This window comes from Ranitomeya imitator, chromosome 9, assembly GCF_032444005.1.
Source record: "Ranitomeya imitator isolate aRanImi1 chromosome 9, aRanImi1.pri, whole genome shotgun sequence".
NCBI lineage: Eukaryota > Metazoa > Chordata > Amphibia > Anura > Dendrobatidae > Ranitomeya > Ranitomeya imitator.
The window spans coordinates 51,169,686-51,197,256 of NC_091290.1; the positions used below are offsets into that span (position 1 = coordinate 51,169,686).

The 27,571-nt window shown below is 42.9% G+C and overlaps 1 protein-coding gene across 1 annotated transcript in view; it reads right to left on the minus strand.

Annotated features, from left to right (window-relative positions):
* Positions 1–1,465: 1,465 nt before the first annotated feature.
* CD81 (CD81 molecule) overlaps positions 1,466–27,571 on the minus strand; it is a 79,934-nt gene continuing 53,828 nt past the window's right edge. Inside the window, exons 2-8 of the mRNA XM_069740213.1 lie at positions 12,160–12,274; positions 10,622–10,719; positions 8,765–8,839; positions 7,803–7,913; positions 6,946–7,014; positions 6,755–6,838; positions 1,466–2,124 (exon numbers count right to left, since the gene is read on the minus strand). Coding sequence (XP_069596314.1) covers positions 2,062–2,124; positions 6,755–6,838; positions 6,946–7,014; positions 7,803–7,913; positions 8,765–8,839; positions 10,622–10,719; positions 12,160–12,274 — 615 coding nt within the window. The 3' untranslated portion in view covers positions 1,466–2,061. The remainder of the gene's footprint in view (positions 2,125–6,754; positions 6,839–6,945; positions 7,015–7,802; positions 7,914–8,764; positions 8,840–10,621; positions 10,720–12,159; positions 12,275–27,571) is intronic.

Consider the following 27,571-nt stretch of genomic DNA (forward strand, 5'->3'; position numbering starts at 1 on the left):
ACTGACTGCGGGGAGTAAGGAGCGGCCACTTTCTTCCGGACTGTGCCCGTCGCTGATTGGTCGCGGCAGCCATGACAGGCAGCTGGCGAGACCAATCAGCGAATGAATAACCGTGACAGAAGGACAGACGGAAGTGACCCTTAGACAATTATATAGTAGATATCATATACAGACTTTTAAAATAGATTTCTAAAGATCTGTTTATGTGTATACAGGGACGACTGTTAGGCAGAGTATTTATATATGCAGACACTGGTCTGCTGGTGGTATGGGGGGCACGGGGGACCTTACAGGTTCCCTGTACACATTCAGGTGAGACTGAAAAGTAGCATGTGCCTCCGTGTGCTTCTCCGCAGGGGCAGACAAACATTTGGTAAAATCTGTGTAACTGCACAGGGGCCTAAGAAGGTAAAGGGACCCATTTTCACCTCCTTTGCAGGTGGAATATTGTTCCTGACAGCCTACTATTATCAATTATCCCCCATAGTGATAGAGGAAGGCTGTATTCATTATCGTAGAGGAATATTTGCTATTATCCATTCTAAATCCTTGTGCACCTACACTTCTTTCAGAATATATATATATATATATATATATATATATATATACATACATACATACATACATATATAAAATCAAGATTAACTCATTGATACTACTAAATAGCCTAGGGCATGAACAGGGTTATGTACGGACAGCCACCGATGAGCGAGAGTGCCATTTATCGTTGACTGATAGGGTGCCAACCTCTGCGGCTAGGCCAATATATCAAAATAGGCTGATGCTATGAGTGTAATAGGATATTTGGTGTTGCCTGGAGATATCACGACACTTAGGAATATTGACTTTGGGTCAGAACAAAACCAGTACAGTAGGGGGTCAATCTTTTTTAGATGTTCAGCAGTCAGTTAATAATTGGATCCAGTGCGTCCCTCTTGGCACCACAGGTTATTCACCATAAGACCTCCATCTCTCTAGTCCATTATTCAACTCCAATTAGTATTTCCTGTTTTTTTTCAGGATAATCCTATTTGCTTAAATGGATGGGATGGATGAAATCGGTGAACAAAAGATTTTTTTTAGAGTTTGGATATTAATGGCCAAGCCTTATAAATCTACAAGTAATAAGTAAGGAGATCCTGTCGCTAGGTTTTTGTTATATTTTGCAGCTCTTGGACGGGGTAAGGGTAGCAACGCTGATTCCAGTGGTTTATCGCAACCTCATTTTCCATAAAACACTTGTACAGGTATCTGCTGCAGCTCTGCTAGTCCTGTTAATGATAACCGTCTGCTGTTTAGTCCTCAATATTCATGATTTCCAGCTATTCTTGCTCCCCCACCTCTGATTGGCGGCTTTCTGCCTATGTACAGCGTATGCGGCAAGCTATCCATTAATGGTCATCTCAAAGGCACTTACACATTTTAAGCACATTCATTCCGAGTATGAAAAAAAAGACAAGTCATGTGGAGTTGGGAGGAAAAGCCCCCAATAAATGTTTTTAATGAGAATCTTTATACACGTTTATATATAATTTTATATATTCACTTTTCCATCAGATGACAGAGTGTGTGGAGGGATCGTGCAGGAAAGGGTATTGTTAGGATTGGTCCTTCCCCCGACAGTACTAACACAATATATTTCCCACAGGAGCGGGCAGAGCGATGATGCAGTAAGGCACTGGCATGCCTCAAAGAGGTGTACGGATGCGTAATCATCATTCAATCGGAAGGAAAGTCAACTCCAGAAGGTCCGATTTTTGTGGCAGTGACATTGATTTACATTAAGGCTAGGAGTGAGGGGTCCTAAAATGAAGGGATTACATTCTGCAGGACCCCAGCTCCCTAGCGCCTGGTTGCTGTAACCTCGGGGGAGGGGCATTATAGAGGGAAGGGATCCTCACGGGCGGTCACATAGGAAACTTCTGCTTCTCATCTGGGTTGAACATCTGCACAAGCTCCACAAGAGCGGCGAACAAGTGTTAATAAAAAGACACACTCAGGGAGGGGAGAAGGAAAATAAAAGAGGTGGGTGTTATTTACACGCGAGAAGAACCGACGCTCTCAGTACACGGAGTAGATCCGAATGCCGCAGCACAGAACCATGCTGAATATCATCTCGATGATCTAAGGGAGAGACAATAAAATGATGAGGAATCCAGCTCAACGAGGTAGTGAAAAAAAAAAACCATGAAATCATGTTCAGTGGAGGATAAAACATCAGCAACAACATGGATTAAAATGCGATATCAAGCAATAAAACAACATTTCTAAATTAAAAAAGTAATATTTGCAAAATTATAAGAGGATTTGACAGCTCTCCTGTTTTAGGAAATGTTTGGATTCCCTAGACTATAACAATACTATTATGCTTTCTTCGAATCCTCTGATATCCCTCCTGAAAATGTATGAATAAATTGACCACTGTTGGCTAACATTCTTCTTGTCTGTTGTGATACACTTTAAAACCATCGTTGGTTCTGATTGGTCGCAGAGAGTAGGAACAGCCCCTTTAACAAGAAGAATGGTAACTCCCATTTGACAACTTATTTATCTGTTTCCGGGAGGAATAAATGTAGGTTGATACCAGATTTTACTATCCTTCTCAAACATTACATGGGTTAGACCAAGTTTAGAAGGCATCCACTATCCTTAGGAGAGGGGACAACTTCCCGATTGCTGGTGGTCTGACCGCTGGGACTTCCACCGACCCCGAGAACCAGAGCTTCAGAGAACCATGTGTAAATGGAGCAATGTTTGATCACTTGAGCTGCTGCTCCATTAATTTTATATGGGACCACCAGAGATCTCAAAGTAGAGGGTTCAGTGGGTGCTGAGCACTTCTACTAAGAATAAATGGAGTGGATACATATGATCGACCATTGCTCCATACAGATTCTCAGAATTGGTGGAGGTCCTAGAGGTTAGAGCCCTGAGGTTGACCCTGACTGGTCCCGGTGTATATGTTCACTGGAAAAGGGAGTGTACCTGATTGTAAAGAAAATATAAACTGTACCTTTATTAGATGTACATTCCAATAATATTGTCACTATAGCTTTAAAATCCTTATGGGATTAATATCCCAAAGTGGTAAATAATAACACTGAATCCGGGCAATCTAGGGCATGAACAATTCGCTTTGCAACACATCAAAGTCGCTGAATTCACCCATGTATGACGCTATCAATATACCTACAGTATAACTGTCCCCATAGGTAGCTCATATCAGAGGCAAAGCCCCTAAAAGGGACCCAAGTTACAAACTTTTCCCTAACATTGTCCTCACGCTAAATGGAATCTGTCAGCAACATTTTGATATGTAATCCGACAGCAGCATGGTGTAGGGACCCTGATTCCAGCAATGTATCACTTAGTTTACTGGGTGCAGCAGTTGTCATACAATCACAGTTTCCTCCACTGCAGATATAACAGTTCTCAGAATCCTGTATAACCCTGCGCACACCACTGATTGACATCTTTTTGTGTACAATGTATATTGACGAAAAGCTGCTAATCAGTGGTGGGGGTGTGGTTGGACCAGGAGGCACGAGGCACCTAGTCCTGTCGTGATAATCTCCTGCTGATAAAGCACTAATTGTACTGAAACAGCAAAACACAGCCCAGCAAGTGACACAAAACTGGATTAGGCTACTTTCACACTTCCGTCTTTTCAGATCCGTTGCAATGCGTCGTTTTGGGAAAAAAACGGATCCTGCAAATGTGCCCGCAGGATACATTTTTTCCCCATAGACTCGTATTAGCGACGGATCGCGACGGATGACCACGCGTCGCATCAGTCGTGTGACGGACCCGTCGTGTTTTGGCAGACCGTCGTCTGGAAAAAACGTCCAATGTAACGTTTTTTTTCAGCGTCGAAAAAATGTGCAGCGACGGATCCTGCGGCGTCTGTCGTTGGCTAGAATGGAAACCCTATGGGCGCAGGATCTGTTGCTGTTCGGCTACTTTCACACTTACGTCTTTTCAGATCCGTTGCAATGTGTCATTTTGGGAAAAAAACGGATCCTGCAAATGTGCCCGCAGGATCCGTTTTTTCCCCATAGACTAGTATTAGCGATGGATTGCGACGGATGGCCACACGTCGCATCCGTCGTGCGACGGATCCGTCGTATTTTGGTGGACCGTCGTCTGGAAAAAATGTCCAATGTAACGTTTTTTGTCTGCGTCGAAAAAACGTACAGCGATGGATCCTGCGGCGTCCGTCGTTGGCTAGAATGGAAGCTGTCAAATGACGGAATCCAGCAACAGATTCCGTTTTTTTACACTGCGCATTTCTATTCCTTTAATATAAGGCTACTTTCACACTAGCGTCGGATTCGGCCCGTAACTTTTTTTCCTCCCGGTGGTCCGCGAAAACACGGCGCAACCGTCGCGCGACGGTTTGCGACATGTGTCAATACGTCACAATGCGTCGGTAATGTTACTTTATGGGGCAAAAACGCATCCTGCAAACAACTTTGCAGGATGCGTTTTTTCCCCTAAGCGACGCATTGCGACGTATTGAAAACAACGCTAGTGTGAAAGTAGTCTAACCCATTTTTCCTGCAGCTGCTGCATCGACGGATCCGTCAAAAAACAGAATCCAGTGCATCCGTTTTTTACAATCTGCACAGGATCCGTCTTTTCAACACTTTGACGGATTGTGACTGATTCTAAAAGACGGAAGTGTGAAAGCAGCCTAAAGGATCCCTGCCCCTAGATCACAGTGCAAAAACCTGCTGATGGATTCCCTTTAAAGATCCTCTGCCAATATTGCTCTCGTCGGGGCGAGAGTCAGCATACATATGCAGTGTCGGGACAGATATGGCATCTGGCAATAAAGGAAATGTGTTCATTTAATCTGATGCAAGTGAGGCTTTTCAATTTTTTACTGGATCCCGACCCCTTCCTGTGAACATTTACGATGCGGGCCTTTCACAGCAGGATGCTAAATGCACCATTACCTTCTGCGTCATCTGCGAGAGTGGGAAAAGGTCGGAGACATTGCTGCCTTGTCTGTGGAGTCTCACAATAAAACTATATCTGCAGACATCTTGAGAGTGCTGCGGATTCACTTCTGGATTATGTTTCCCAATAAGCGCCTCCAAAATGACGCCCAGAGCGCAACCCATCATTAATAAAATGATACTTCCAGCGTCCAGGCCGCCAGGAGCTGTCTGGGAGGATCCCCAGACAAGAAAGCTGCTAATTTGTAGTCATGGAGTAAAAGTGTGATCCCGCTCCCCCACATTGAAGTAGCCAGCGAATCCTCAGCTCGGAAGAAAATCCGCTCCTGATCAGTGGTAGGAATAGGGAAAGGTAGGGATCTCCAGACGGTTTTTAAGATAAAAATTGCAAAAAAAATGTATTTGTAAAATTGAATAAAATGAATCATTCCCAATACTCTAGAACAAAATAATAAATCTGAGAGCTTCTCCTCCATGTTTCATGTCCATGAGTAAGGACAGAGATTCAATTTGAAAGATATAGGAAAAACTCTCATATTTATTACGTTTTTCTATAGTACTGGGAATGTTCTGTTTTTTTTTTAGTTTCAATTGTACAAATTATTATTTTTATTTACAGTTTTTATGAAAAAAAGGATGGATGTCACTATTTTTCTCATAACATGTGACCACCGATTCTCCTGCCAAACAACTCCCTGTATCTCAGGTTCAGGTATATCGGGATCATCTTATACCATTACATCTACCAACAAGGAACACCACAATTTGTCTACCCTTGAATTCAGCACGTTTAAAATATATATATATATATATATAGATCCAAGGCATAACTAATGGGGGATGTGCTGGACGAATGGATGCATAGAGTTCTATAGGATTGTCTGAAATTCAACCAGCAATGTTTCTGTCGTTGTGTCTTATGCACACAATTGTTTCTGGAATTCATATTATGCAGTTCATAAATACAGATCTATAGATAATTTTATTATTACTGGTAATGAAAGCAGACATATTCTACCCATAATAAGACCCCAAGAGCAACCAGTGGAGTGCCTGATGCATTTCTATCTATCCGTTCTATGTGATTCTGCGAGAACACAGGAGAACATCTGCAAGGAGTTTGTATGTTCTCCCCGTGTTTGCGTGGGTTTCCTCCGGGTTCTCTGGTTTCCTCCCACACTCCAAAGACATACTGATAGGGAATTTAGATTGTGAGCCCCAATGGGGACTGGGATGACAATGTGTGCAGTAGCATGGTGGCTTAGTGGTTAGCACTGTAGCCTTGCCACACTGGGGTCCTGTGTTCAAATTCCACCAAGGACATCTACAAGAAGTTTAGAATGTTCCCAATGGGAACAGTGATGATAATGTATCTGGTGGCTCAGTGGTTAGCACTGCAGCTTTGCCGTGATGGCCTTCTAGGCTCAGAATCCCACCAAAGACAACACCTGAAGGACTTTGTATGCTCTCCTCGTGTTTGTGTGGGGGTTTCCTCTGTTTTCCTTCCATACGCCAAAGACAAAATGATAGGGAATCTACGATTGTGAGCCCAAATGGGGACAGTGATGAAAATGTCTATAAAGTGCAGTGGAATTAATGGCGCTATATATGCGAGTAAAATAAATAAATGGAGTGCTGTGGAATTAATAAGTGCAGAAAACAAATTATTACACATTTAGGTGGAGATCAGGTTAAACAGATGTGGTTGGAGGAAGTCTAAAAGTTGGGACAACAGATTTTTTTACAGAATACAGAGTTTCGAGTGTCGTTCAGAAGAAAGTTTAGGATCTCACCATAATGACAGCCACCACTGCAGCCGCAATACCGACCAAGTGTAGTTTAGATTGGAACAACTCGTCAATTTTTTTATGGCAATCCTATAAAAAAAAGTCAAATAAATGTTAAAATATCAGTAAATGAAGTCCACAAAATACCTCGCTGCGTCCACCAACAAGGTCATCATCCGATTCCTATGTCTACTGACCTCACTCATTATTCCAGTTGGACAAAGGCTGTCGCCTAGGTTTCTTATGTCAAGTTTACAGCACTGCAGCTATAAAGGAGGAACATAACATACAACCAGTTAATTAAAATAATAACATCAAAGCCTAAAAAATGAAGTTATTTAAGTAAGTGATATAATATACCAGTAAAAAAAAGCATCATGCCATAAATCCTTGTAAGTTCATAATATAATATGTAAAATTGCTGAGTGAATATGGAGCCTGTCCAATGAGATTGGCTCAGTTTTTTATGTATGTGTCCTTTTTTTTTCAATTTCAGAAGGTAATTTAAAAAGAGAACCTTTAATTTGATTCAGGCTGTCCAAAAAAACGGCCAGAATAAATCGGATCCTGGCCACATGATTGTATCCAGGTTTAGTTTTCCCTGAAACGCTCCACTCCGGTTCTTCCACGTGTTAACACAGTGAGAGACCTGTCAATCATCTACAGTAGAGAGGTGGAGGTTTTCCCTCTTGGCTGCGGACTAGTCTGATCTTTCCTGGCCGGATCTTCGAACATCAGAGTTTCAGAGAAAGATCTACCTGGCTGCCATCGTTCAACCAGGTTCTAATTTTACTGCCCGTGGTTTGGGCAGTATGAATCAAGAGACGTGATGGTTTTTCACTGGGAGCAGGCTAACTACAGATGCCCTAGTAAAAATTAGCCATCACTTCTTATTGAGGTTTTTGGTTCTATCCATAAAAAACAAGTGGAATGACAAGACCTCACGTCTCGCTCCCCTCACATCAGTAAAGCTTTGAGGCATGTAGACATCAGTGGCATTGGAGTCACCTTTCATGTCTCGTATTTTGGAAGTATATAAGTATCTTTTTCTTACCGACTCATGAAAAACTTTGATAACAGGTCTAGCCTTCTCATACTCCTCCTTCTTGGTGCTTCTTGCTTGTTCATAAGCTTCATCATAAAACTGTTTTATCTCTTTTGAGACCTGAGAAGATGGAAGGTTCTGTTATGTATCCACGTCATAGTATCCCAAAATGGTAAGAAATCTGCCGCTATATTAAGATGATTAACGTAACAAATCTGCTAGAATTAAATGACACAAGGTATAACTGCATTAAAGGGAACCTACCACTAGATTGATATCAACATATCAGACTCTCGCCTTCCATGGAAACCTTCAAACGGATCCTGAAGACCTACCTCTTCCGACAAGCCTACAACCTGGAGTAACCCCTGTTCCACCATAAATGCTCTACTCTCACCTACAGTATCCTCACCCATCCCTTGTAGATTGTGAGCCTTCGGGGGCAGAGTCCTCCTGTACCAGTCATGACTTGTATTGCTTAAGATTATTGTAGTTGTTTTTTATTATGTATACCCCTTTTCGAATGTAAAGCACCATGGAATAAATGGCACTCTAATAATAATAATTTTAATATTGATTGAATATAGTCAGATGTCTTTACGACATCTCTGGTTGCTGGGCTAGGTGTTTTTCAAGATGCTGCTACTCTTTCTTGGGTCTTCATTGCCAAGATTGTAGGGTGGAAGTACAGTACTATAAAGGTGGATGCTGTGGCTTCAAAGATATCCTTGGAGACAAGGTGCCCAAACTTGTTTAGTTCCCCCCGCTTTGCTACTGGGGACAAGAACCTGTGCAGAACTCCCACTAATGGTTTCCAGTTATCAGTCACAAGACAGACAAATACAGAATGAATCTGTCAATATGGCTGAGGTCCTAGCAAGCTCAACACAGGGGCTTGATTCTGAATTGAACCATATTGTGAACCTCCTTAGAAGTCTTTATACAAAATAAGAATAAAGCATCCCTCTTACCTGTTCTCTGTTCACAAATCCCCAGATTCCGGCAGCTACTTCACATGCAAACAGGATTACTAAACAGGCGAAAAACTGCGGATACAATGAAGAATAGGAACTGGAACTCAATGATAAAGCAAAAGAAGCAAAACAAAATATAAAAACACAAAGCGTCGCCTAAACTACATTTCCCCCATAGAATAAAACGGAACCTGGACTGTTGGAGACATCATTTCTAAGAAGAACATGTTAATTCAAAGTGACGGGTCCACTTGTCATAGAGATATCCTCTTAGGGATATTAAGATTAACTCATAGGATTATTATGTAGGTGTAAGGTAAGGAGGAAAAGAAGCTGAGGTCAGAAAAATCTTGGCCAACGCCGGTGCATCTAATCGACCATTTCTTTTTTGTGCCCATGGTCATAGGTTATAATAAACTATCAAATTGGAGGACTTAGTGCAGTGTATTCGGTGGCAGGTTCCCTCTTCAGTGAGCTGTGATAAACTTCTCGCCAGGACACCCTTCAAACTAAAAGTAAGTTGTCCAAAGTAGACAACCACTTTACATGAATATAAGTCACATCTCCTGCACTTTTATTATCTATGACCTTTTGCCTTACGTCAATGTAGGTTCATACCATTAGACGCATGCAACATAATAATAATAATAATAATAATAATCTTTATTTATATAGCGCCAACATATTCCGCAGCGCTTTACAGTTTAACAGTTTCAAACACAAAAGTCATAAGTAACAATGTTAACAATATAATAATTAAAGCAAAATAAGACGACCCTGCTCGTGAGAGCTTACAATCTACAATGAGGTGGGGGAGATGCAAAGTACAGGTGTGTATTTACAATGGTGTATTTACAATCATGGTCCAGCCATCTTCAGGGGTTGGGGAATAGATGGGGATAGTGAATGGGCTACACACACACAAACATAACATAACTTTGATTAGTGAACGTGATAGGCCGCTCTGAACAAATGTGTTTTGAGCGAGCGCCTAAAACTATGCAAATTATGGATGGTCCTAATATCTTGGGGTAGAGCATTCCAGAGGATTGGCGCAGCACGGGAGAAGTCTTGGAGTCGGGAGTGGGAGGTACGGATTAGTGCAGAGGTTAATCGAATGTCATTTGCAGAGCGCAGTGGTCTGTTAGGCTGATAGACAGAAATGAGGGAGGAGATGTAAGGGGGTGCCGCACTGTGGAGAGCTTTGTGGGTGAGAACAAGTACTTTGAATTGTATCCTGTAATGAATGGGTAGCCAGTGTAACGACTGGCGAAGAGCGGACGCGTCCGAGTAACGATTAGCCAGATGGACGACCCTGGCTGCTGCATTAAGGATGGACTGGAGAGGGGAAAGTCGAGTGAGGGGGAGGCCAATTAATAGAGCGTTACAGTAGTCCAGGCGGGAGTGGATCAGGGCGACAGTGAGGGTTTTTGTTGTTTCCATGGTGAGAAAAGGGCGGATTCTGGAGATGTTCTTTAGGTGTAAGCGGCACGAGCGGGCAAGAGATTGTATATGGGAGGTGAAGGAGAGATCGGAGTCAAACATATCACCCAGACAGCGCGCCTGCTGCCGGGGTGTTATTATGGTGCCACCCACGGAGAGGGAAATGTCAGATTTAGGGAGGTTAGTAGATGGTGGGAGCAGAAGAGGTCAGTTTTGGAGAGGTTGAGTTTCAGATAGAGAGCGGACATGATGTTGGAGACTGCGGACAGACAGTCAGTGGCGTTCTGTAGTACAGCGGGGGTAAGGTCAGGGGATGACGTATATAGTTGTGTGTCGTCGGCATAAAGATGGTACTGAAAGCCAAATCTACATGGACCTAGTGTAATATATATAGCATAGCATGTTTCTTACCGTTCCTAGAAGACACTGGGATTCTTGAATAGCCCCATAGCATCCTAAGAAACCCACAAACATCATGACGGCACCAACTGCAATAATTATATAGATCCCTGGAACGATATTATAAAATATAGTTATAGTAGAGCAGATATAGGCAATTTCAGTATGGATATCAATACTAACTAACGAGTTCAATAGTGAAACATATTAACGCTATGATATTGAGCATTAGACCAACAAGTCACAAGGATGGGCTTAATTTATATAGGGATATTTGTATGATGCCGTAAAAAAGATAAATCTAATGGAAATTGGTTCAGGCCTAGCAATACTCACACCCATTTACTGTATTTTACCACTCCAAGGCATAATATAGTGTAATTGTATTTTTGTTAATGTAATTTGACAGTACTTATTTTAAAGGGAATCTGTGAGCAGGATTTACCACCCCAAACCATTTATACGTGTAAAAAACAAGTTCAGCAATATCTTTATATGGCCAATCCGTTCCTCCTTTACTGAGAAAACAGCATTTCAATTGATATGCAAATGTGGCTGAAGATCTGCGGTAGATCTGAAACCTCTGTCACTCCAGCTCTAATTTCCAGCCAGCGCAGCCTTCTTCCTCTTCACTGACAGCCTCTAAGGTGTGTGACTTCAAGCAAAGGAGTCATCAGTCCAGTAGGAGGAGGAGGCGGTGCTGGGTGGGGAATAGAGCTGGAGTGACAGAGGCTTCAGATCTACCATAGCTCTTCAGCCTCATTTGCATATCAATTCAATCACTGATTTCTCAGTAATGGAGGAACAGACTGTCTAGATAAAGGTTAGATATACTGCAAATTGTTTGAGGTGTCATTTCCCTCTACAGATTGATTTCGAGGTTGTCAGATAACAGATCAGGGTGAGCTTTGTGCATTATTATTTCTGCTTTGTATGAATGTTTATTCTGAATCGATTCTCAATGTAAATGGACCTGAGATTAAAAGACAAGTGACAAACCAATCATTTGTTCGCATCTTTTATGCAATGCAGTCATAAAACTGATCGTTGGTTGGCAGAACATTCAGTTTTTATAAAAAGGTGCAGACGATAATGAAACTGTGTGGCAGGAGGGGAGCAAACAGCTGTACTACAAGATCAGTGCCACATACACAGTAAATGAAGTCATTGATTCCCTCCATCGCAGATTAACACTCACAACGTGCAATTTTTCAGCCATGGTTTATGCCATTATTGAGCATAAACTGGCTAAAAAAAATTGTAAATGCAATCACAAATAATGTGAGATAAAATTCGCTCCAAAATATGAACTTTTCTCTTTAAAAAATGAGAAGAAAATGTGGAATGATCGTAATGGAGACACTGTGAGACTTTTTTTGGGGGGGGATGGAGAGATGAAAATTGTGCCGAGTCTGGATTGAGATATGGCGGCCTTAAGAAATATAGGCCAAGTAGCTTAATACTGATTTGACTTGTCAATGAAATGTAAAAAGCAAGCTATAAAATAAATTCAGTGTAGAAAGTGACGTATCAGAGCAGCGCACGCTCACCGATGTAGAAGGTTGCTGGAACTTGCTTGTCCCCGATTTGCTGGATCAATAGGTTGGAGGTTTTAGGTTCATGTCGTAGCCATAGAGCAACACCAAGGATCACTCCTCCTGCCAGCTAAAAAAAATTGCATGTAATTAATTAATATTAACTAGGACCCATAGAAGAGTTAATTCAAATTCTTCTGAGTGCTATTCAAGGATACGGCTATTATACAAGTTCCATGAATGATGACTAAAATGATCCCTATGCAAAATGAGGCGAGTTGGGGCAAATTTATTCATATGTCTTATTACATCGGCTGTGACAATGGTTCGTGGCCACTGCACGGGAAAATAAATATCGCCTCTTGCCTACTGACATCCGTGGCTCTTGTTTTGATTAAACAGCCTGGCTTGACATTATATGTGCATCATGCAGCCATGATCATGCCGGCTAAGCAAAAGAAGAGCTGCAGGCGTCAGCTGGTAATGCACAGTTCTGGAAGAAGGGTCCATGAGGACTAGGCTCCAGCATCAATAAGAAAATGTTAAAACATAATTTTTTAAAATGGAATTAAAAACCTGGTAAGAAAAAAGATAAAAAAAGATTAAGGATCCATAACATATGCGTTTAGGGTTAGCAACCCTTATTCACAGCTATGAATAAGGGTTGGATTTTATCATTGCATCATTAGTGTTCCTACACTCTTTGCCTCACACTCCAACCAAACAAGGTTTACCAGGTTTCCTTTGCGAATACAAGTGGTTTTCACATTGAATTTTCCTCCTTGGAAGGTGATCTGATACCATTTCTTCTTCTTCCCTACATACTAATGGGCAGTTCTCCTTGTCCCAGGCAGTATTCACATACAGGCTTGGACTGGCCCACAGGAGAACAGGAGAATCCTTCATTGGGCCCCTGTGCAGGAGTTGGCCACCACCATCTTATACGAGCAGTACTTGGCACAATATACAAGAATCACTATGTACAGACAAAGGCGGCATCGTATTAATTTACCAATATACCCAGTTCATTGTTCTATACATTTGTGATTGAGGAATGAGGATAATGACGTATTTGTATCTAGCTGAAAAGTGGGGCCCTGGAGTTGGTTAATGGTGAACCCTTGCACTTCAGTCCGACACTGGTCAAAGACCGTTGCAAGTCGTTGCGAGGCGATTTGCACCAACTCTAATGAGTAGCATTAAAAAAAACAACACTGAAGTCAGCTAAAACCTGTTCTAAAATGTATTAAAACATTTACCAAACCTTTTTTTTGTCACCAATGCAGAAGGGCACTTATCTAGGCTGGACCCTTTTACTGAATAAGCTCTTAGTTCACCCAACTATTAATCCATACTCTAATTCTGGTCTTAAAATAAAGAAGAGCCAAGGCTTGTGATGAGATAATTCTGTCTGAAAAAAGCACCGCCAACACCACGGAGCTGTTAAAAACATTTTACACGTTAATCTTTCTGACAACAGTCCTAAGTAATGTTGTCTGCGATGGCATGAATATTCTCAGCAGATTTACGCAGCACTCAGAGCCTTAGTCAATTATCAGCTTGTCGAGTGCATGCTAAATATATTCTTACTTACCTGCCTATACATTTTTACATCCCCTTGGCTAATGTCCATATACTGTGTTCATAGTTTAATGAAAAAATGTCTTCTTAGAAATTAGAGTCCTACTCCTTCTCTTACATTAAGGTTATGGAATTATCTACATTATCTAAGTGGACGGCCTTTTGGAGAGAATCAATATTCTTGGTTGTGACCTCATTTAGTGAGGCTTGAGACGAATGGGTTAAAATCTGTTCTGCCACTGGTCTAGAAATGAGCTGGAGATGGGAAATGTGGAAAAGCAGTTTATTCCTCAACATGTTTTCATAGTAATACTTCTTCATCACGACAAACCACAATAATCATTGTGGATCTCCAGCAACCATTTTTGATTCCTTTACAACCCTCCCCCCGTTAAGCATAATTGTCTGTTGTCTCCCTGTTCCTTCTCATGTAAGACCCTTTGCGATTATCGTCTTTCCAGTTTTTCTTGCTCATGGAGATGATTTTAGCTTGCGTCGGTAACTACAGAATGAAGGGAGGTTATCTCAGATGTCCATGCGGTCCTCAAACTTTGGGCCAGTGATTCCAAATCACTCCTAGAAGGCACCTGAGTCATTCATTTCTGAAAAAAGCAGCTCAGCTATCTGGTCGGGAAATGCAGGAATAGTAAATTATGATAAGAGGGTAGAGTGCAACCAATTTATTCTCTCTCCGTATTAAGACCATGGGCTTCAGATGAGCAGGCTGGACTTAAGGCAACCTGCTCTGACCTGGAGCATGACATGGGACTGCCATTAGAGCAGCAAAGTTCTACAATATAGTTATCTCCTGGCCCTGACATGCCCTGAGGGCCAGGTAGAGTTCAGATGTTTGCAATTTTGCCGAAGAAGGTACTTATAACAATATCAGGAGAGATAGAAATGGTGAGAGGTAGGCTTCTTCTTTTAGCTAGGACAGTTCCAATCCACCAACAGTTCCACGAAAATGGTGGTTTCTAGAGAGCGAGAGAGTTTATTACAGTGCTGAAAAATACTAAAAAAAAATCAGAGCTAATGAGCAGAGGTACAAACATGTCCTTACCAAGCTAGAATATGTCACAAGTATTTGCTTTTTTATTGAACGTTTCCAATGGATACCATAGGAAAACTGCTTGAAATGTTTGCGCATCTTGTAATTGTACAAAAGTTTTGGCATTTTTATGCCAGCCAACTTTTTGAAAAAGTGAGTGTAGCTTCTTAGGTAGGGGGCAGGCGTATTCATTGTGATTATCACCAGAAATGAGGGATACATTACTATTTCTTGTGGTGCACAGCAGCTCTAACAAATTAACTGGGCACAAGCTTTTCCAGTTCACTGTTTATTGAATAAAATGGTTGTCCTGTGAAAACTAGTCATCGAATATTCATAGAATCAATGGGGGTCTGACTAATGGGATCCACACTGATCAGCAGAACGGGGCACTTTTGTACCCATTATGGAGTGGAGTGCTACTCCATTCATTGCCTATAAGACTGCACTGGCTTTTTCTGGCATCCAGCCCTTAGAGAAGTGTTCCCCAACTCCAGTCCTCAAGAGCCACCAACAGGTCGTATTTTTAGGATTTCCTTAGTATGGCCCAGGTGATGGAATTGAAGCCTGTCTAGATTATGGAGTTCTCACCTGGGCATTACTAAGGAAATCCTGAAAACATGACCTGTTGGTGGCTCTTGAGGACCGAACTTGGGGAACACTGGCTTCGAGAATGAATAGTGATATCTTATTATCAAAACGCCAGCCTTGATTATTGCGACCTGAGTGTTTCACTAAGAAATGTCGTTTCTGAAGGCAGTAGCAGCAGTTTTAGAGGGAAAACTAACATCTTGTACAAGGTCATCTGGGGCAGAGATATTATTTTACTGACTCAGTTCCTCTTCCTTGGGAAGGAAGCCGTAAAGTTAGCTTGTTTTTTAAGAAAAGAAAGGCAGGGTCGTATCTCTCATTACAAACGACAGTAGGTCAATGAGTCACGTAGGAGGTAGCCATGATAGTTTACAAAGACCAGGATGCAGCACTTTAAACCCCTGGGAAAAGAACTGACCAGAGTCTAAAAATATAGGAATATATCCATACACACACCAAAATGTTTCAGGATTGTTTAACCCCAAAAGGATGCAAACAATTTTCGAAATTTTGTTTTTTCTTTCCCCTCCTTCAAGCGCCGTCACTTTTTATTTTCCATCAGTATAATCATTCGAGGGTTTGTCATACCATTGAACTGCATTATTCATTTTACCATGTAATGTACTGAAAAACTGGAAAACAATTCCAAGTGAGGTCAAATGGTGAAAAAAACCTCACAATTATGTCAGTGTTTTTTGGCTTAATTTTTCATAATGCAGTAAAAATGACTTACTTACAGTGATACCTAAAGTTGTTTTTTTTTATTTTAGCGGTTTAAAAAAAATTGGGAAAAAAATTATTTTGAATAAGCATTTTTCAAGAGTCATAACTAGTGTTGAGCATTCCGATACTGCAAGTATCGGGTATCGGTCGATATTTGCGGTATCAGAATTACAATACCGAGTTCCGATACTTTCAGTATATCGGATACTGGAATCGGAAGTTCCCATAATTCAAACAGCCAGAATTCAGCCAATGAGGAATGATTAGAAGTGCAGGCACATCCTGTTCTGCATGGTAGGCATGTAACTACTGGCATGGCTGTGATTGGCTGCTGAAATGATGTCATGATGCACTATAAAAGTCGCTGCCGCCATTTTAGGTTCACTCTGCTGTGAATTCAGTTAGGGACAGGACGCTGTGTTCTGACTGAGGGCCAGTTTAGAGATAGCAATTTGCTTCATTGTGCTTTACCCAGGCTAATTTAGCAACTGCTGTGGGAGAACCTTGTTTTTGCCTTGCAGCGCTGTTCACGGTTGTCTGCAAGGTCTCTGTGTGAGTGCAGCTCACTTTGTAGTCTGGTCTGCAGCCACCGCTGGTTGTAGTCAGCTCAGGGTGCATCACTGCCTCATACCGTTCCATTGTCCGTTTTTCAATTAGTGCTGCCAGCTGCACATTTGTTTAAATTTATCCTATTAGTGGCTTTCCATCCGTATCCACCTAGATTGTGGGAAAACACTATAGGATTGCATAGAGGAGCTTTTTTGGCCTTGCAGTGCTGTTCACGGCGGTCTGCACGGTCTCTGTGTGAGTGCAGCTCACTCTGTAGTCTGTTCTACCGCCACAGCCGGTGGTAGTCAGCTCAGGGTGCGTCACTGCCTCATACCGTTCCATTGTCCATTTCTCAATTAGTGCAGCCTGCTGCACATTTGTTCAAATTTATCCTATTAGTGGCTTTCCATCCGTATCCTGCTAGATTGTGGAAAACACTATAGAGGAGCTTTTTTTGGCCTTGCAGCGCCGTTCACGGCTGTCTGCACGGTTTGTGTGTGAGTGCAGCTCACTCTGTAATCTGTTCTGCAAAAAAAAAAAAAATGAATTCCTGCTATTCCATTTGATTGGGCTAAACTTCTATGCCTTTAATGTCTCCTCCACCTCCCCCAATACATCCTACATTATTCTTAGTTGTTTTCCTTCATGTAGAATTAACCTACAAGGAAAGAAAGGGTTTATTTTAATTCTGATATTTTTGTCCCATTGACTTGCATTGTCATTGGTTATCGGTATTGGCGATATCCGATATTTTTTTGGATATCGGCCGATCCAACCCGATACCGGTACTTGTGGAAATCGGAAGGTATCGCTCAACACTAGTCATAACTTTTTTTTTATTTTTGGATTGATGTATCTATATGAGGACTTATTTTTTGTGTGCCAAGCTGTAATTATGATTTTTTTCAATTTATAATTTGAATCTTGTTTTTTATTTTACACTTTTCTTTAGTTCCCATTGAGGACTTGAACCTGCAATCTGTTCTATATACTGTAATAGTATAATACTGCAGTATGTATGACAAATCACTATCTCTTATGAGCCTGCTGATTCTGAGAATGTTTTTTTGTGACTTATTGTACTTTATGACACTGTTAAAATTTCTGTGATATGACTTGCGTTTATTTGCTGAAAAAAATAAAAGTAAATTTGTCAAAAATGTTGAAAATTTTGCTATTTTCATACTTTTAATTCTTATGCCCTTAAATAAGAGGGTTAGGTCACACAAAATAGATAAATAACATTTCCCACATGTCTACTTTACATCAGCACAATTTTTGAAAGATAATTATTTTTATTAGGAAGTTAGCAGGGTTATAAGGTAACCAGTGATTTCTCATTTTTCAAACAAAATTTACAAAAACATTTTTTTTTGTTTAGGGATCATATCACATTTGAAGTGACTTTGAGGGGCCTATATGTTAGAAAATACCTAAAATAACACCATTCTAAAAACTGCACCCATCAGGGTGTTCAAAACCACAATCAAGAGGTTTATTAACCCATCAGATGCTTCACAGGAATTAAGTAGATGAGGAAGGAAAAAATGAACATTTAACTTTTTTCACAAAAAAATTACTTTAGACCAAAATGTCTTTATTTTCACAAGGGAAACAGGAGAAAATGGACCTCAAAATTTGTTGTGCCATTTCTTCTGAGCATGCCAATACTCCATGTGTGGGAGAAAACCATTGTTTGGGCGCATGACAGAGCTCGGAAAGGAAAGCGCACCATTTGACTTTTTAAATGTTTGTAGAGCCCCTGGTGTGCCTAAACAGTGGAAACCCCCGACAAGTGACGCCATTTTAGAAACAAGACCCCTCAAGAAGCTTATCTAAATATGTGATATGCACCTTGAACCACCATTTGCGTCACAGAAGTTTATAGCGTTGAGCCGTGAAAATTGAAAAAAATCACATTTTTCCCACACACATGTTATTTTAGCCCCATTTTTTTATTTTCACAAGCTTAACAGGAGAAAATGGTTGTACAATTTTTACTGTGTACTCATATACCCCATATGTGGGGGGAAAGCTACTGTTTGAGTGCACGGCAGGCCTCAGAAAGGAAGGAGTGACATTTTGGAATGCACACTGTGATGGAATGATCTGCGAGTGTCATATTGCGTTTAGAGTGCCCCTGATGTGCCCAAACAGTGGAAATCCCCCACAAGTGACCCCATTTTGGAAACTATACCCCTCAAAGAAGGTATGGTGAGATGAGCACCTTGAACCCACAGGTGCTTCACAGAAGTTTATAACATTAAGCCATGAAAATAAAAAAAAATCACACTTTTCCCACAAAAATGTTATTTTTGCGCCATATCTTTTATTTTCATGAGGGTAACAGTAAAAAAAGAATGGATCCCAAAAAATGGTTCCGCAATTTCTCCCGAGGACATTGATACCCCATATGTGGTCGAAAACTACTTTTGAGGCAAAGTGCAAAGCTCAGAAGGGAAGAAGCGCCATATTGGGGTTCAGATTTTGCTGGACTGGTCTGAGGGTGCCATGTCACTTTAGCAGAGCCCCTGAAATGCCAGAACAGCAGACCCACCCATAAGAGACCCCATTTTAATAATTACACTTCTCAATTAATCAATTTAGGGGGGTGCAGGGATCATATTGACGCCACAGATGTGTCACTGATTTTCTTACCATTGTGCAGTGAAGAAAAAATAATTACATTTTTACCACTAAAATGTAGTTTTAGCCACAAATTTTATGTTTTCAAAGGGAAAAATTGGCAAAAATGGCATCAAAGTGCTTCCCTCAATTTCCGCTGAATGCAGAAATACTCCATATGTGGGTGTTCAATACTGCTTAGCCACATGGCGAGACTCTGGAACAACGGAGCGCTAATTGCCTCCTGGAGATTTTCCTAAAATAGTTTGCGGACTCCATATACAGAGCCTCAAAGTGCAAGAAAAGCAGAATACCCCTCAAGTGACCCCATTTTGTAAATTATATAATTCCCTTTAGAAATTTGTCTACAGGTATAGTGGCAGTTTTGGCTGCATGGGTGTTTTCCAGAAACAAGAAGCAGTAGATGCTGCTGAGAGAAAATTGCAAACTGCCGTTGTGGTGGCTCGTACTTTGTGGTGACTCGTACTTTGTGGTGATTAGGGTTGAGCGAAACGGGTTGTTCATTTTCAAAAGTCGCCGACTTTTGGCAAAGTCGGGTTTCATGAAACCCGATCCGACCCCTGTGCGGGGTCGGCCATGCGGTACGCGACTTTCGCGCCAAAGTCGCGTTTCAATGACGCGAAAAGCGCCATTTCTCAGCCAATGACGGTAAACGCAGAGTGTGGGCAGCGTGATGACATAGGTCCTGGTCCCCACCATCTTAGAGAAGGGCATTGCAGTGATTGGCTTGCTGTCCGCGGCGTCACAGGGGCTATAAAGGGGCGTTCCCGCCGACCGCCATGTTACTGCTGCTGATCTGAGCTTAGGGAGAGGTTGCTGCCGCTTCGTCAGAAGCAGGGATAGCGTTAAGCAGGGTCCATTAACCACCAAACCGCTTGTGCTGTAGCGATTTCCACTGCCCAACACCACCTTCGGTGTGCAGGGACAGTGGAAGCTACATTTTTTTTTTTTTCCTCAGCGCTGTAGCTCATTGGGCTGCCCTAGAAGGCTCCCTGATAGCTGCATTGCTGTGTGTACGCCGCTGTGCAAACCAACTGCTTTTTTCAAAGCACAAATCCTCTTGTTCCTTCCTTTCTGCACAGCTATCTTGTTTGTTTGTCCACACTTTTTATTTAATTTGTGCATTAGTCCACTCCTTATTGCTGCCTGCCATACCTGGCTGAGATTACTGCAGGGAGATAGTAATTGAAGGACAGTTCCTTGGGCCATATAAAGCCTATTTATTTTTTTGCTTGATTTGGGTTCCAAAATCTACCTGAAAAAATCACAACATCAATCAGTGGGAGAAAAATATTGGCCTCAGGGCTTGTGTGCCACTCCTGACTCCTGTGTGTGCCATCTCTCACTCAGTGGGCCATAGAAAGCCTATTAATTTTTTTGCTTGATTTGGGTTCTAAATTCTACCTGAAAAAATCAATAAATCAATCAGTGGGAGATTAATATTGGCCTTTGGGCTTGTGTGCCAGTCCTAAGCGTGCCATCTCTCTCTCTCAGATAGTGGGCCATAGAAAGCCTATTTATTATTTTTTTTATTGGGTTTATAAATTTTCCCTGGAAAAAAAAAAAAAAGTGGGAGATTAATATTGGCCTCTGGGCTTGTGTGCCAGTCCTGAGCGTGCCATCTCTCTCACAAATAGTGGGCCATAGAAAGCCTATTTATTTTTTTGGTTGATTTGGGTTCTAAATTCTACCTGAAAAAATCAATAAATCAATCAGTGGGAGATAAATATTGGCCTCTGGGCTTGTGTGCCACTCCTGACTCCTGTGTGCGTCCTCTCTCACTCAGTGGGCCCTACAAAGCCTATTTTTTTTATTTGTTTTCTAAATTCTCCCTGAAACAATCATTTTATTTTATTTTGTTTCTAAATTCTTCCTGAAAAATTCATTTTTTTGTATTTTTTTTCTAAAGTCTCCTTGAAAAAAAAAAAAAAATCAAATCAGTGGGAGATTAATATTGCCCTTTCTGCTTGTGTGCCAGTCTTGACTCCTGGGTGTGCCATCTCTCTCTCTCTCTCCAATTGTGGGCCATAGAAAGCCAATTTTTTTTTTGCTTGATTTGGGTTCCAAAATCTACCTGAAAAAATCACTAAATCAATCAGTGGGAGATAAATATTGGCCTCTGGGCTTGTGTGCCACTCCTGACTCCTGTGTGCGTCATCTCTCACTCAGTGGGCCCTAGAAAGCCTATTTTTTGTTTTATTTGTTTTCTAAATTCTCCCTGAAAATATCATTTTATTTTATTTGGTTTCTAAATTATTCCTGAAAAAATCATTTTTTTTGTATTTTTTTTTTCTAAAGTCTCCCTGAAAAAAAAGAAAAAAAATCAAATCAGTGGGAGATTAATATTGCCCTTTCTGCTTGTGTGCCAGTCTTGACTCCTGGGTGTGCCATCTCTCTCTCTCCAATTGTGGGCCATAGAAAGCCTATTAATTTTTTTGCTTGATTTGGGTTCCAAAATCTACCTGAAAAAATCACTAAATCAATCAGTGGGAGATAAATATTGGGCTTGTGTGCCACTCCTGACTCCTGTGTGCGTCCTCTCTCACTCAGTGGGCCATAGAAAGCCTATTTTTTTTTTATTTGTTTTCTAAATTCTCCCTGAAACAATCATTTCATTTTATTTGGTTTATAAATTCTTCCTTAAAAAATCTTTTTTTTTTATTATTTTTTTTTTCTAAAGTCTCCCTTTTAAAAAAAAAAAACAAATCAGTGGGAGATTAATATTTACATTTGCGCTTCAGTGACAGTCCTGCGTGTGTGGCATCTCTCTCATTTGTTGCCACCAACAACAGAGTGTGTAACATTGTGCCTGATTTTCGTTGTGGTCTCACCCACCTGTAAAGGGGTAGCTAAATCATACTGAAGTTATAGCTCACCGTGTAAGTTGTGTGACAGCAACAAATACCGTTAGTTTGGTAACGTTTTTAAAACAATGAGGAAGTCTGGTGGAAGAGGTCGTGGCCGGGGGCGTTCATTGTCAGCTGGTAATGAGGGTAGTGGTAGTGGTGGAGCATCAGGTGGTCGTGGGAAAAAAAATATTGCACCTAAGTCTGGAGCTGTGGAGCCAGGTTCGTCGTCTGGCTACACAAGGCCTCGAACGCTCCCTTTTCTGGGAGTAGGAAAACCGCTTTTAAAGCCGGAGCAGCAAGAGCAAGTTTTGGCTTATCTTGCTGACTCAGCCTCTAGCTCTTTTGCCTCCTCTCGTGAAACTGGTAAAAGTAAAAGCAGCGCGTCGTTAGTGGATGTTCACGGTCAGGGACAAGTCGCTTCCTTGTCCTCTTCAGCAAAAACAACAACAGAGAAGAATGCAGCAGGCGACACAACGGGTTGCTCCATGGAGCTCTTTACACATACCGTCCCTGGCTTAGAAAGTGAAGCAGTTAACAGTCCATGCCCATTACAAGTTGAATCTGACATGGAGTGCACTGATGCACAGCCACAGCCAGACTACTATGCTGGTCCTTTGACTCAGACCACAACATTGCCCTCGCAGGGTGCTGATCAAGAATCAGACCCTGATGAGACTATGTTGCCCCATCACGAACGCTATACCACCGACCGACACGGTGACACAGACGAAGTTGCACACGAGCTACAAGAAGAGGTAATAGATGACCCAGTTCTTGACCCCGATTGGCAGCCATTGGGGGAACAGGGTGCAGGCGGCAGCAGTTCTGAAGCGGAGGAGGAGGGGCCGCAGCAGGCATCAACATCGCAACAGGTTCCATCTGCCGGGCCCGTATCTTGCCCAAAACGCGTGGCAAAGTCAAAACCTGTTGGAGGACAGCGTGGCCATCCGGTTAAAGCTCAGTCTGCAATGCCTGAAAAGGTATCCGATGCTAGAAAGAGTGCAGTCTGGCATTTTTTTAAACAACATCCAATTGATCAGCGCAAAGTCATCTGTCAAAAATGTTCAACTACCTTAAGCAGAGGGCAGAATCTGAAAAGTCTCAATACAAGTTGCATGCATAGATATTTAACCACCATGCATTTGCAAGCTTGGACTAACTACCAAACGTCCCTTAAGGTTGTAGCACCCTCGGCCAATGAAGCTAGTCATCAACGCAACATCCCTTCCGGCAGTGTAGGGCCACCATTTTCTGCACCACCTGCAGTATCTGTGCAGGTTTCTTTGCCAGGCCAAAGCAGTCAGGGTCAGGGAATCACCAGTTTCGTAGTAGGAAACACTGCATCTAGGGCACCGGCGGCAACAATACCATCTCCCACCGTCTCTCAGTCTGCCATGTCCACCGGCACCCCCGCTAGTTCCACGATCTCCAGCTCTCCAGTCCAGCTCACCCTACATGAGACTATGGTTAGAAAAAGGAAGTACTTAGCCTCGCATCCGCGTACACAGGGTTTGAACGCCCACATAGCTAGACTAATCTCGTTAGAGATGATGCCCTACCGGTTAGTTGAAAGCAAAGCTTTCAAAGCCCTGATGGACTACGCTGTACCATGCTACGAGCTACCCAGTCGACACTTTTTTTCCAGAAAAGCCATCCCAGCCCTCCACCAGCATGTTAAAGAGCGCATCGTCCATGCACTCAGGCAATCTGTGAGCACAAAGGTGCACCTGACAACAGATGCATGGACCAGTAGGCATGGCCAGGGACGTTACGTGTCCATCACGGCACACTGGGTAAATGTGGTGGATGCAGGGTCCACAGGGGACAGCAAGTTTGGGACAGTTCTGCCTAGCCCACGGTCTAGGAAACAGTTGGCTGTAGCCGTTCGCACCCCCTCCTCCTCCTCCTCGTCCTCCTGCAGAAGCGAGACCTCGTCCACAGACCGCAGTCGCACAACCACTCCATCCGCAGCTGCCACTGTTGCACACCAGGTCTCCCATTATGGGGCAGCTACTGGCAAACGTCAGCAGGCTGTATTGGCTATGAAGTGTTTGGGCGACAACAGACAAACCGCTGAAGTTCTGTCCGAGTTCTTGCAGAAAGAAACGCAGTCGTGGATGGGCACTGTAGATCTTGAGGCAGGCAAGGTAGTGAGTGATAACGGTAGGAATTTCATGGCTGCCATCTCCCTTTCCCAACTGAAACACATTCCTTGCCTGGCTCACACCTTAAACCTGGTGGTGCAGTGCTTCCTGAAAAGTTATCCAGGGTTATCCGACCTGCTCCTCAAAGTGCGTGGACTTTGCTCACATATCCGCCGTTCGCCCGTACACTCCAGCCGTATGCAGACCTATCAGCGTTCTTTGAACCTTCCCCAGCATCGCCTAATCATAGACGTTGCAACAAGGTGGAACTCAACACTGCACATGCTTCAGAGACTGTGTGAACAGAGGCGGGCTGTTATGTTTTTGTGGGAGGATACACATACACGGGCAGGCAGTAGGATGGCAGACATGGAGTTGTCAGGTGTGCAGTGGTCGAAGATTCAAGACATGTGTCAAGTCCTTCAGTGTTTTGAGGAATGCACACGGCTGGTTAGTGCAGACAACGCCATAATAAGCATGAGCATCCCCCTAATGCGTCTGCTGATGCAAAGTTTGACGCACATAAAGGATCAGGCGTCTGCAGCTGAGGAAGAGGAAAGCCATGATGACAGTCAGCCATTGTCTGGCCAGGGCAGTGTACAGGACGAGGTAGCGGGCGAACAGGAGGAGGAGGACGAGGAGGATGATGGGGATGATTATATTTTTAATGAGGAAGCTTTTCCGGGGCCAGTGGAAATTGTTGGCGCGGCAAGGCCGGGTTCTGGTTTTTGGAGGGACACAAGTGACGTGGATTTGCCTGAAACTGCCCCTCAACCAAGCACAACCACAGATTTGAGAACTGGAACTTTGGGCCACATGGCGGATTATGCCTTACGTATCCTCAAAAGGGACACACGCATAACAAAAATGATGAACGATGACGATTACTGGTTGGCCTGCCTCCTTGATCCTCGCTATAAACATAGTAACATAGTAACATAGTTAGTAAGGCCGAAAAAAGACATTTGTCCATCCAGTTCAGCCTATATTCCATCATAATAAATCCCCAGATCTACGTCCTTCTACAGAACCTAATAATTGTATGATACAATATTGTTCTGCTCCAGGAAGACATCCAGGCCTCTCTTGAACCCCTCGACTGAGTTCGCCATCACCACCTCCTCAGGCAAGCAATTCCAGATTCTCACTGCCCTAACAGTAAAGAATCCTCTTCTATGTTGGTGGAAAAACCTTCTCTCCTCCAGACGCAAAGAATGCCCCCTTGTGCCCGTCACCTTCCTTGGTATAAACAGATCCTCAGCGAAATATTTGTATTGTCCCCTTATATACTTATACATGGTTATTAGATCGCCCCTCAGTCGTCTTTTTTCTAGACTAAATAATCCTAATTTCGCTAATCTATCTGGGTATTGTAGTTCTCCCATCCCCTTTATTAATTTTGTTGCCCTCCTTTGTACTCTCTCTAGTTCCATTATATCCTTCATGAGCACCGGTGCAATAAAGGCAAATTGCAAAATATAATGCCACATGAGAACTTGGAACTAATATTAGCAACCAAACAATCAACCCTTGTTGACCGTTTGCTTCTGGCATTCCCTGCACACAGCGCCCGTGATCGTTCTCACACGAGCTGCAGGGGCCAGCAGACCAGAGGTGTTAGAGGGGCAGAAATCAGAAGTGGCGTTGGCCAGAGGGGTTTTCTGACCAGGTTGTGGAGTGATTTTGCTATGACCGCAGACAGGACAGGTACTGCAGCATCAATTCAAAGTGACAGGAGACAACATTTGTCCAGTATGGTTACTAACTATTTTTCATCCCTTATCGACGTTCTCCCTCAACCGTCATTCCCATTTGATTACTGGGCATCAAAATTAGACACCTGGCCAGAATTGGCAGAATATGCATTGCAGGAGCTTGCTTGCCCGGCAGCTAGTGTCCTATCAGAAAGAGTATTCAGTGCTGCAGGTTCAATACTAACAGAAAAAAGGACTCGTCTGGCTACCCAAAATGTAGATGATCTAACCTTCATTAAAATGAACCACAACTGGATTTCGAAATCTTTTGCCCCACCTTGCCCGGCTGACACCTAGCTTTCCTATGTAAAGGTCTTGCCTGTGGACTATTCTGAACGACTTTTCCAATCTCGTAATTTGCAGCACCTGATTGTCCAGCATCCGACATGTTAACACCTCCCTAAATGGCCAAAGTCCCCACACGGGGCCGTGGTATCGCCACTTGGCGCCAGCACCCGTGAGAGTACTGTTTGTCTGAGGAGGTGGGTGTGCCCGCTTTTGGTCGACGGCACTGCCACTAGGTCCCTCATAGTACAATAAAGTGTCTGGCGGTGGTGGTGCGCACCCAACGTCAGACACACCGTTGTAATATGAGGGGCCCTGGGCCTGTACCGCCAGCCACAAGACAGTCCCCCCCCAGCTCAAACAGTGCTCTACCACTTGCAAAATTTTCTCTCACAGCTCCACCAATGTTTAGTCTATGCGCTGACATCCTTCAATGCCTGGCACTGTCAATACCATTGTATTGACATTTTTCTTATGTTAGGCCTTCGAAGCCTGTCTGCGGTCACTCCTTCCACTAGGCCTCCACTGACCTGTCTACTGCTGCCCGTGTTCCCCTGGAACCAATTTTAAATTGCCTACAGCCAGCCCAATTTATTATGTTAGGCCTTCGAAGCCTGTCTGCGGTCCCTCCTTCCACTAGGCCTCCACTGACCTGTCTACTGCTGCCCGTGTTCCCCTGGAACCAATTTTAAATTGCCTACAGCCAGCCCAATTTATTATGTTAGGGCTTCGAAGCCTGTCTGCGGTCCCTCCTTCCACTAGGCCTCCACTGACCTGTCTACTGCTGCCCGTGTTCCCCTGGAACCAATTTTAAATTGCCTACAGCCCAATTTTTGTTATGTTAGGCCTTCGAAGCCTGTCTGCGGCCCGTTCTTTCCACTACTACTACACTGACCTGGCTACTGCCGCCCGTGTTCCCCTGGAACCAATTTAAAATTGCCGACAGCAAGCCCAATTTATTATGTTAGGGCTTCGAAGCCTGTCTGCGGTCCCTCCTTCCACTAGGCCTCCACTGACCTGTCTACTGCTGCCCGTGTTCCCCTGGAACCAATTTTAAATTGCCTACAGCCCAATTTTTGTTATGTTAGGCCTTCGAAGCCTGTCTGCGGCCCGTTCTTTCCACTACTACTACACTGACCTGGCTACTGCCGCCCGTGTTCCCCTGGAACCAATTTAAAATTGCCGACAGCAAGCCCAATTTATTATGTTAGGGCTTCGAAGCCTGTCTGCGGTCCCTCCTTCCACTAGGCCTCCACT